We start from the raw sequence: 12,120 nt of genomic DNA on the forward strand, positions 1-12,120 counted from the left end.
GTAGTTGGGTGACAATAAAGTCTACGAAATGGAAACAAAAATGAAATCAATCCCTGGTAATTTTAGTAAAACAGGGGGGTAAATACTTTTTCACAGCTTGGTTTGGACAGGTTTTGTTTTCTTGGTAAATGTAATAATTTAAAATCAGCTTTTTGTTCTGACTCAGTTTATTCTTTGCCTGAAAACAGCATTAAAAAACTGAAACATTGAAATGTGGTAAAAACGCAGAAAGCCTCAGCTGTAGTCCTTCAGTCGTGATCAAACAGGTGAACCTTTGTGTCGTCTGACCGTCCAACGTTCGTCCAGAGGACGCCTGGCTGCTGGTGTTCAGACGGCTTCGCTGTGGACACATATGCTGGAGTTACGGCAGCTCCCTGTCCTGTCGTTGCTAGAATCTGGGCTGCTTTTTACAGCATTTTGTGTTTTTTTAGACGTTTTTACAGTAAAATCCTCTCAGCATAGAGAGACAAGCCTCATCAGTATTTATAATCTAGTATAAAATGAGCTTTCCTCGTGAGCTTTTGACCCAGCAGGGCAGAGCTCACCATATTCATTTTATTCTGGTTGTTTATGACATCTTTTATGTGTTTTTTGCTTTTATTCCTCTACATATCTGTTCAGCACTTTGGTCAGCTGTGCTGTTTTAAAGTGCTTATAAATAAAATTGCCTTGGCAGAACTGTAAAAATGTATACATTTCAACAGAATGTGTTCTTGCAATCAAATCCTTAGGTTGTTCCTTTTTAAATGTGGAGAATCTGTTTAACTTGACGTCAACGTTCAGTGATAGTTGCTGGTTAATTAAGCTGTGAAATGTGGTCAAGAGTTCAACTGAGCCTCGCCGAGGCTCATTGGCCTGAAGGCCGTTACTGTTAGGCTTTGAGATAAAGAGAAGTTTATTGTTTCTGTGTGTGTGACTGAATTATGGTTGCTGGTTCATTTACAGCTGACCAACTTAAAACAGTTTCCTGGCTGCAGGTCCAGGACAAATGTTGGATTGATTTACTCCGTGTGTGAGAGATATAGTATAACTTATTATATGTTTTGTAAGTTTTAAGTCCAAAAAGTCTCTTAGAGAGATGGGCCAAACTACAAAATGCTGCAGCCAGAATCATTACAAAAAGCGAGATCACATCACCTCCATTTCATATTCCAGTGGCAACCAATAGACGTCAGGATCAGATTTAAAATGATCACACTAACATGAAGAGCATTAAACAACCAGGACAATAGTCCAGCCTTGAAGAATCAAATGCATGGACCAGTTTTTCAGCATCACTCCTGGACAGAATGTTTCTAATTTTGGCGATATTCCTGAGGTGAAAAAAGGAAACTCTGGAAACCTGTTTAATATGGGATTTAAATGACATGTCTTGTTCGAAAACAACACCAAGATCTTTTACTTTATTACCAGAGGCAAAGTTAATGCCATCCAGATTAACCATGTTGGTTAACTGGTTACCTGATTACATACTGAGGGTGGGAGTCTGTCTGTTTAACCTTTATTTCTGGGTTTTTGTGCAGCTTTTGTACTTTTGACGTGTTTGTTTACTAAGTGTAACAGTTTCAGGAGTTTTAGGGGAGGTTGAGGTTCGGGCCTTAGGGTTTTAGGTCGCGTTTGGGCCGGAAACTATCAGTCAGAACTTTCTGCACACCCGGTCCGGTACCCCGTGAGCTGGTCCAGCACCGGGCCGACCCAGTCTCTCAGGAATAACGGGTGCGCGGCTCCTTTAAGGGCCCGCGGTGACGTCACGGCTTTGCAGGCTTTGTTTGTCCGGAGCTGCTGCTGAGCCTCAGACGGACCTCCGAGCCCCCAGCACACCGAACTTCAGCGCCTTCCTCCGGACTCGCCCGCCGCAGACATGCCGTCAGACAGACCCTTCAAGCAGCGGAGGACCTTCGGTAAGACGGCGGCCCGTTAGCGGCCCGTTAGCCCGGCCGGCGGTGGCCGTGGCCCGGTGTGAGGTGCTGCCGTGGCCGTTAGGCTCCAGGCCGGGCCGGGACGCCCCAGAGAGGCCCCCCGGGGGCCGGAATAAACAACCAGACCCGTTTCAGACGTAAAACAGCGACGTGGTTCCGTGTTGTGCTGCGCTGAGGCTTCGGCCTGCGGGGTACCGGCCATCTGGGTCAGGGTGACATCAGGCCACCGGGCCCTGCTCCACCAGAACCACCGGGCCACAGCGGGTCAGGGCCGGTTCCGCTCGGTGTTTACAGCGAGGAAAACAACAAGCGCTGACGCATCTTCCCACCACACGTGTTGTGAGATTTATGCCGTAACCTGATGCCGGTGGAGGGGCCCAGTTCGGACTGGGAGGGGCCCAGACTCCCACCATTGCATAATGGACCGGTTCAGAGGAAAACAGCGGAACCGGGGGAGCTGCAGGGGTTAAAGTTCACCTGAGCTGAGCTTTTAGCTCACCTGTGTCAGGTGCAGGATCAGCCTGCGTCACATAAGAGGAAAACCCAACCGGAACCAGCTCAGTTACTGGGTCTAATGGACGGTTCTGTTGCTTTCTAGCAGCTGACAAAACAACCGGGCCGGGTCCAAAGTCCAGTCCGTCTGTTTACAAGCTGGGCTAGAATTAAACATCTTATCGGGGTTTTAAAGTTGGATGAAACCAGGCCAGAAATCCAACAGTACCGGTACCAGAACTCTGGGTCGGTTCAGTGAAACTCTGAATGGTCCAGCAGCTTGTTGCTGAGGAGGATCGCTGTAAAATCCTGGTTCTGTCCTGGTTAATTTACAGCTTTTTGTCCCAATTTTATCTTTATTCCTTCTTAAAAATCCCACTTTGATAAAATGCATTCTGGTTTTATCTCAGTTTAATCATTAAACATTTAAGTCTTATTTATTTAATCCCAGTTGTGTTGATTTTTTTCTTTTTAGACTTTTTGATTCTGTTTATCCTCTTTTGTTTTGTTTCTATTTAGTTGCTTCATCCTGGTTTTATTTCTTTTACCATATTTTTCGGACTACAAGGCGCACCATGAATTTACATGTCTGTGTTTCTTTGTCCACATATAAGACACACCGGATTATAAGGCGCATTACCGCTCCGCTAGGATGACCAGATGTCCCTGATTTCTGGGGACAGACCCCGTTTTGGATGACCTGTCCCCTGAAATGTCCCTGATTTCAGTGAATCATGAAGTTTAGCGCTACATGAGGTTTTTATCTGGTCCTGCTGCTGTCCCGACGTTGTAGAGCTTTGGAGGAAACACTCTGGCTGCATAACGTAAGCAGCGCGGCTTACGGACGTGTTTTTAAAAGCTTAAAGTTACACCAGACGCTGCAAATTCTGTGATTCTGTGGAGAGATGAACTTTCATCATAGGCAAGTAATTAAAAGACAAATTATCAGTAATATATTCGATGTTTTGATCTCCTAAAAGTCCATGTCTTATCAGATAAGAAATTGCAAATTTTAGTTTGTTAGCTTGTTAGCTTGTCACATCTACATCATCCATGGTGCTTTATTTTCACCGACTCTTATTTTGGGAAACGTCCGGTTTGTTTCCTCCTTAACATCCTCTCTCCTGAGAGGGAGAACTTTCCGTCTCTGTGGGAGGACAGAGTAGATGGACTACGCTGCCCTGTTTCTAACATCAGGCCAAAATAAACTTTTATAATGAATTAACTTACTAGGTTTATTGTTGCTAGCGCGTACTCCAGGCTGCCTTACATGATTGCACTTCTAGTTTAGACATTACACTCAGGCAGTCTGGTAGACAGCTCAGGGGTCCTCAGGTAGTGACACAGTGTACCGTAATGCTCCTAATATCCACTGAGCAGAGCGACTTCGTTGCTAACCCTGCATGAAGGACCGGACTTCTGGACAGTGGAGACCAGAGACGTTGGACCATGATGGACAGAACCATGATGGACGGAACCCACCACAGACCAGGACAAACGCCTCTTACAGCTGTTGAGCCAGTGGTGGGGGGCTGATGGTGTGGGCTTGTTTTCCAGCTGGGAACCCCTCAGTTAGTGAGTGGACCATGAGCGTCTCAGTTTACCCTAAAGTGTGACGTGGTTCCATCTGTCTAACAGAGGCAGCTTGGTCCAAACTGGGTCACCAACAGAACCATGATCCCAAACAGCAGATCTACAACAGGTTTTCTGAGATTCAAGGTTCAGCGACGGCCTAGTCAAAGTCCAGAGCTCCGCCTGATAGAAATGCTGTTATGCAGGAACATTGCTGAGAGACCAATGGTGAAACAGAACCTCTGAGAGTTATTACTGCTGACAGACGTTCTACAGAAGTTCTGGTTCTGTGGGCAGCTGGATCAGACGTGGTGGGGGGTGATTCTGCTTCTGGTAGATTTTAAATCCCAGTGAGACAAGTTTAGTTTCTCAGTAAAGATTATCTTCCAGTTCTGCTTGACTGTGGTTCTCCTCAAAGTAGGAGGTTCTGGACCATCTTGGATGTTTGAACACGGATCCTCAGGTTCTGGAATAAATCTGTGTTCCCTCCAGTTTCCTGAAGCTGCTGCAGAGAAACAAAGACCCGGCTCAGTGTTTACCCTCAGGTCTCTGACCTTTGACCCCAGCCTAATGTTTCTATGACAACGCGCTATAAATAGGCCGTCAGGGTGTTTGCTTTGTTGTATAACCAGATGGGGAGGCGGTCCAATAAGCCCACAGCAGGTACTGGGAAGCAGAACTCTGCTGCTCTGACCCAGATGCTGCAGTCCGGTTCTCTTTTCGGGTCATGTGATCATCGCTGACGTTCAGGTGGCTTCATACACCTGAGCGGTTTATCTGGGTTGAATTTAGCTGAACCTGAAACTCTGGACCAGAATCACTGTGCTGAGAGGTTCTGGTCGGGTTTGGGTTGTTGACTCTTCCTGCTTTCTGTCCGCAGCTGATCGGTGCAAAGAGGTGCAGCAGATCCGGGAGCAGCATCCGAACAAGATTCCCGTAAGTCCCCCCCCGTCACATCACGCATCCCAGACTTTAGAATACAAAGACCGATTTAACCAGAACCGCACGAGTCCGGTTTGGTGAAATGCAGGAATAATGACGGCTTTCTGAAGAAAAACCCTGTTGGGTTCAGACTTTAGATAGAGCTGAGTTCATGTCGACTGTTTGTGCTTCTAAACCTGAGATTGTTCATCTAAATGGTCCATCAGGCCCTTAAAGGAACCGATCTGAGATGTTTGGATCGGTCCGGTTCCTCTGAGGATTCGTGCTTCAGGCTACAGCAGCATGGCGGTATTGTGCAAAAGTCTTGAGCTGCTCTGTATTAAACTGAATATTACAAAAACATCAAATAACCTTTAACCACAGACGTTCTCATGACTGAGAACTAGAGCTTGAGGACTGAAGCCTCAATAGGAGAGAAAATGAAGAAATAAACTGCTTAATAATCTGGCTGTTTACATTGGCACACGTTTTACTATTTAAGTAACTTCTAATTCACTTTAAGAGTTGGAATCTGCCTCTGATTGGAGTGAATCTGATGAACCCAACGTGAAGTAGCTGTTCTGGTTGGAGGTTCTAGACATTCTCCATTTGCATCCTTTAGTTAAAGCCAGAGTGTGCAGAGATGTACAAAGATCTTATGGTACAAAGGTATCAGTCAGGAGAAGTGATATTAATGGATGCATTGCGGTTCACTGACGTCGGTGAACAGAACTGAGGTCCAGTTTTTCATGTTCCTCCTGCAGGTGATCATCGAGCGGTACAAGGGCGAGAAGCAGCTTCCTGTTCTGGACAAGACCAAGTTCCTGGTTCCTGATCACGTCAACATGAGTGAGCTGGTGAAGATCATCAGGTAAGCAGGAACCCATCAAGGCTGCAGAGTTCTGTTATCCTGATGCACAGAAACCATAAATCCCACAACTTCCCTTTTCTACTGAGGCTTGTAATTAAGAAATGTATAAAAAAATACATGAAAAGAAATTCGCAAGATTGATAATTTATCTTCAATCAACTCTGGCTGTGGGGCACAAAACTGTGGCCACCATAGGAAAAAAATTTTGATCTGAAATTCTGCAGCTCAGATTTAACTTAAAGGAGCAATAAGTGATATTTCACCACTAGGTGGCGCTTTATCCCTGCCTGTAAACCTAAACAAGCTCCTTTGCCTTCTCAACCGTCGCCTTCTATGTGCATATTTGTAAAATATAAAACACAGCAGAACAGCCTCACCTTTCAGAGGAACATGTCTAGAGAAGTAACTCTATAACTTTATAAAGCTGTTAGCAGGAGAACATTTTTATCCACGGGGGGGGGGCTCTCCGCCATGTTGCTCCAACACTGCGCTGCTCTGATGATGGTATTTTAGGGCTGGGGGGGCTAAGACCTAAGTGGCAGCTGTTCACGTACACGTACGGCCCGGCCCGGCCTCCCTATGTAAACAAGAGGCCGGAGAACGACACAGAGCTGCGATGTGACGTCAGACCAGTGTCCATCTGAAACATTACCCTTTTTTTATTTTTTTCTATCTAAAATATTGAAATTTTGCTTATTGCTCCTGTAATAACATTAATCTTTGTGGTCTGATCAGCGGCCGTGGACAGTTTTTTTTTTTTTTTTTTTTTTATTGGAACGAGACACTCTTTAGAGGCAAAAGTTGAACCACAGGTCTGATTCCGGTTATTAAATCCAGCGCATTTGTCTGTGTAAGGAAAGCTAAAGTGTCCTTTTTATTCTCTTCAGTCGTGGATCATGGTTTATAAATGGTGAAATTATATTTGGGTCTGACCTACTCCTTAATATTGATGTATTAAAGTCAGTTTAACATTTTCCTGGTCTTCCTCAGAGAAATCCTGCTAGTTTCTCCTCGCCCTCAGCCAATCAGCTAACAGCAGTCTGTTTACCTCACAACTCGGCTCTATTCTGCTCTGATCGGAAATACTTCTGATCGGTGTCGGCACAAGCAGCGCCGAGTAGAGTCGGGCCACATGGAGCGTGTGTAAAGGGGGGCTCATGTCTTCGTTGTGAGGATTAAGCTGCATTACAGCAGTGTAGCTGTTAAAACATCTCTGAAGACCCTGTCTGTCTTACCACTCATGCTCTGTATGGCCATCTGCTGTCTCTCCACAACGGGTAGTTTGGCTCTAAGAAAGCGCTTCAAGCTAATGCTACACAAAACATTTCCTCCTTTATTTGGCTCTGACACCGAGGGGAAACTAATCATCAGTAAAATAATTTTCTCACCCATAAACCTGCAGTTGAAGACTCAGCTACAGTCGCCTCAACGGTCTGTCTGTTGACTTCCTGCTCGAGTTTTTTTACTGTTTTTCAAACGACTTTGCCATTAAGCGCGTAATAGCTACTACAGAAGCCACGGAGAGTCATAAATGTGACATTGTAGACATGTCCTCCATGTATTAGCTACTGCTAACAGCTACGGTCATCGTGTGAAATGGTTTTTAGCTCTGTTTCCAAGTCTGCTTGTTTTTTCCTAAAGTAGTTTGTAAATTACATGAGAGGATTTTTTTTGGGGCTCGTTTCTGAACATGCAGTCACTTACTTGGGCTCTAAAAAAGCTACTAAACACCAGTAATAAGACCCGGTCCTGCTGCTGCTCTACAGAAAGTGAATGGCTTATATCCCTCCGCCCGTCTCTGTACACACATACTAGAGGGAGACAAACAACCGACCATCTCTGCCTGCAGGGAGGACAAAGTAGCTGCTGGACCACACCGCCCTGTTCCTAACATAATTCCAAAACGCCAACACCAAAAATAAAAATGTTTTATTGAATTAACTCACCTGTCGAGCAGAAAGCTGCAACCTCTGCATCAGTTTAGAGTCCGCGCTCCCTCATGAATTATCTCTGCCTGGTAATAATAGCTGTGCCAATATAGTCTCTAATTCCTCCTGGTTATTACTACTTTTTCTTGTCTTGGTTACTTTCTCTTCCCTCTCGCTGGGCAGAGAGCATTGATGGTCCTCTGTTTCAACAGAAAACCGCAAATATAATGATCTACAGTCTTCTTTGCTTATTTATACTCCTCCTCCACTGACAGCACGTCCTTATATAGGAGACAGAAGGGGAAAAACTTGAAAGCCGACAAGTTTGTCCCCTTTCAGCTGCTGTAATCAGAAATGGCGATGCAACATGGCACCTCCCAGTGGTGGACCAACAACTATGTATTTATAAACTAATTCTAAGTTATGAGAACACTTTAATTTTTTATGTGACCTTATGACTTTGCCAGAATATGTATTTATAAATAAAATAAATATTTAATTTTAGCTAATTAAAAGCCCAATTAGTTACACACTGTCCCTTTTAAGAAAAGGATCCATTCTCACATTTAACCCCACAGAGTTAAAGCCTTCAAGGGGGTTATGGAGTCTATATCCATATATGGTCGTGTCTTCCTGCTCTTAGATTGCACTTTAAATTATGTTTTCTCTTTGAAAACCAGCAAAAATGCTCCTTGTTCTTTCAGGCTGTTTTAAAGGGACTCCTTTTATTAGACGCTACATCAGTCTTGTTGTTTACTGTAAAGCTGCTGGAGGTTTGCATCATTAATAAATAATAAAACGCAGGATTCAGGCACCTGTCAACAGCAGCTGGTTTCTAACCCGCCTCTCCTCCTCTTCCTCCTCCCTGCAGGCGCCGGCTGCAGCTCAACCCCACCCAGGCCTTCTTCCTGCTGGTCAACCAGCACAGCATGGTGTCCGTGTCCACTCCCATCTCTGAGATCTACGAGCAGGAGCGGGACGAGGACGGCTTCCTCTACATGGTGTACGCCTCCCAGGAGACCTTCGGCTGCTAGAGAGGAGGAGGAAGAGGACGGTGGATGGAGTGACGGAGGCGGAGGTCGCCCCGGAAACCGCCGCGTTCCTCTCCACGTTCAGACTCTTTAGTTTATCCCTTCATACGACACAAGCTGCAGATGCCAGCAGAGGGCGCTCTGCTTTTCTTTCCCCCACACAGGCAGAGTTCTCTTACTTTGAAATGACACAAACCGACCAATCACGGTAGAGTTTTAGAGAATGTAGAGATTGATCCGTCGGTTCTGGTCTCAACACTAAACGTGTATCAGGTGCGTGAACGCCACACGGCTCATTTCAACCGTTTCAGCTTTTTTTTCTGAGTTTTAACTGAAGTTTAGTTTGTTTACAGTCAACATGAAGCTCAACCCCCCCCCCCCCCAGAGATCCTCGTCAGTAACGATGTGCAATATCCGCCCGCGCACGCCTCACCCAGCTGTTAGCACAACGTCAGCTCGCCACGCCTTCTTTCAGCGCCATGAATCAGACTCGGTCTGGTAAAGCCAGAATCTCGTGCTGCTTTCATGGCCGCTAAGGGCGACTGTAGTTTTTAGTGTTAAATGCAGCGGAAACTATGATGTTACAAAGCGACGCCGTGGCGCCGGCGGAGAATCTGACGGGTCGATTGAGGAGAAGCTCATTGGATCTCTCCTAGAAGTCAGGATGTAATAAAGTTTGAGGGTGGCGCCTCCTTCTGGTCTGTAGAAACACTAAATCACCCCAGAGTCAAGCGTTAAACAGAAAAAGAAAATATTTAATGTAGGAACTGAATGAGCTTTTTTTGCACATGAATCAAACTGAAAGATTAGGCTTTTTTTCCATGTTTCTTTACGACTGTATGTTTATAATAACCTTCATCTTTTTGTACCTGCTCCCAGTCTGCCTTCCTTTAACAGGAATTTATAGAAAACGTTTGTTCTGCACTACAAACCCTGCATGTTTTCACTTTTTTATAGAAATGTAAACTGATTTTATGCCATAAATATAAATGTTTCCTTTTAACTTAGAAAAAAAAAGTTTTTTTAGATGTTTTTTTTCCCCCCCTGAACCAAAAACATTAACCTAAGTGTACGTGTGAAACCAAGTGTGCGTCATATAATCAAGCTGTATCACCGTGTTTTTCTTTAGGCTTCCGGCAGGTGTCGCTGTTTTCCGTTGGTGTACATAGATGCATTGCTGCGACCTGACTCAGAGCGTTGCCAGTAAATAAATAGATAAAAATAAACCTTTGAACGTGTGCATGTTTTCTTTCTACATGAATGAGGAAAGCTGCGTTTCCTGCTTTTTGTCAGCAGGTGTCACTAAACACTCAAACAACCTTAAACAGGAAACCATCCACAGAGTTTACGTTTCTCAGGTTAGATTGAACATTTTAAGATTATAAGTTTTAAAAAGCTTTTAATAGAAATCCACCAAATCCATCCTTCTGCTTTCCACCTCCTGGATCTGAACCTGTGGACCGGATCCAGACGGTCCGATTAGTTTCTTGGCCTGTTTCTCCATCTGCTTTTTCTTTGGCTTGATCAGAGGTTCTTAGATCTCAGAAGTTTCCAGCTTGCAGTGCTGCTGGAAAGCAACAGATCATCTCCAAACTCTTCCTGGACTGCTGGAAGGAGATGCTGCTGGAGGACATTTTGATGCCGGTCTTCATTTCTTGGTTAAAAGTGGATCCTTTGCAGCACTCCCAGCTCATCTTAGAAACTTTGGTTTAACTCAATATGTTAAACAGCCAACGCACAAACAGGGACATATTTTACACTTAATTCAATTTCAATTAAATTTTATTTATATAGCACCAATTCATGAAACATATAATCTCAAGGCACTTTACAAAGTCAAATTCAATCATATTATACAGATTGGGTCAGATTATACAGGTTGGTCCAAAATTTCCTACGTAAGGGAACCAGTTAATTGCATCAAAGTCCCGACAAACAGCATTCACTCCTGGAGAAGCGTAGAGCCACAGGGAGAGTCGTCTGCATTAATCGTCACTTAAACATTTCCAAGGTAACTGATGTTGCCCTATCTGATCACTTTTCTGTTACCCTTGAAAGCATAATTTCCAGTGACTCATTTAGCCAAACGGACATCATGATTGTAGCCGGGGCATGCTTTCCCTGAAGCATGGCACTGTGCACCTGCCCTCTTGTCCATATATGGAAGAGGCTGTGACAGAGCACAGCTGGCTGTAATGAGCACCTACATTTAAAAGCAGGTAGATCACTGAGGAGATCACATCCTGCTTTGGTGCCTGCAGAGGCAGCACCTTTTGAGACTGACAGTCAGAACACTGTGGGTTGGTTTTACTGCAGAGAAGGTAAAAGCAGTTTATTATCACCTGACTGTTTGGGACGCTGATCTAATTTGATCTATTTTGTGTGCAGGTTGACCTGCTACTGTTTCAGCTATTCTTTTAATTACTGTTTCAGTTTCTCTTCCTGTTCAGGTTTGGTTTCAGTCTAGAATCTTTCTTTTTTATTATTAGATTTTAGCCTTTCATTGAAGGAGGGGGAGTTTTTATTGCTAAGTCCTCTGTGTGGTTTTAAACCAAGGGACCTATGCTGTCCCTGGGTCCTGAGTTGTTTTTATTTAGATTGAGGAGACTAGGGGAAGGGGAGTTTTTCTTTTGTTGTATTCACTCCCCAAGCAGTCTAGTTTAATTGGGTTTTAGCTGATTCTCAGCTATAAGGATTCCAGGGTCAGCATGGACCGCTACTTTTAAGGTGGAACTTTTTTTTTTTATATACTGAAACTGATTTGCTCATAGGAACTTTAGAATTTAATAAAATTGTATTCAACTTGCAACAGTGCCTCTGACAATTCTTACAAACGTATCTGTGATCTGGTTATTGGCATATAACCAACGGTGTCCAAGGTCACAATAAGAAAACGCACCTTTAAGGACAATGCCATGGAAACTTTTATTCAAGCTTACTCTACTTTAACCTTGGGCTGCAACTCAGCAGAAGTTCTCCAGCAGTTAGAAGTGAAAAACAGGAGTGTCCAAAAGCTGAACGCAAGTGGAGAAAGACCAAACTCCAGGTTCACTGTGTTGATGAACAGCAGGTGCCATTTAATGTTGTGCTATTACACACTGTTTTAAAATTATTTATTGTTTAGGAAATAGCTCTGTCTGTTAGGTATTATTCGGTGAATATCAGTCCAAACAGCTGATATCAAGACAATAGTTGAAAGCAATGATACGAGCTCTGGTCTTTTAACAGCAAACTCTGCACACTTAGAATAAAGGAGTGACAACTTCTGTTCAAGTTCAAGAATTTATTAACACAAATAAAATTAACATCCAGAGAACATCACTATATAATGCTGTTTATCTGAATTAAAGCTACATTTCAGTCAACAAATCCTCTCTACTAGGCTA

At 44.0% G+C, this 12,120-nt stretch overlaps 1 protein-coding gene across 1 annotated transcript; it reads left to right on the forward strand.

The window, feature by feature from the left end:
* Window positions 1-1,735: 1,735 nt before the first annotated feature.
* map1lc3a (microtubule-associated protein 1 light chain 3 alpha) lies at window positions 1,736-9,965 on the forward strand. Its single transcript, XM_012850040.3, has 4 exons — window positions 1,736-1,901; window positions 4,864-4,919; window positions 5,669-5,775; window positions 8,575-9,965. The coding sequence occupies exons 1-4, from the start codon at window positions 1,862-1,864 to the stop codon at window positions 8,735-8,737; spliced, it is 366 nt and encodes a 121-aa protein (XP_012705494.1). The 5' UTR covers window positions 1,736-1,861; the 3' UTR covers window positions 8,738-9,965.
* The last annotated feature ends 2,155 nt before the right edge of the window (window positions 9,966-12,120 follow it).

Source organism: Fundulus heteroclitus, chromosome 20, assembly GCF_011125445.2.
Source record: "Fundulus heteroclitus isolate FHET01 chromosome 20, MU-UCD_Fhet_4.1, whole genome shotgun sequence".
In the NCBI taxonomy this organism is placed as follows: Eukaryota; Metazoa; Chordata; class Actinopteri; order Cyprinodontiformes; family Fundulidae; genus Fundulus; species Fundulus heteroclitus.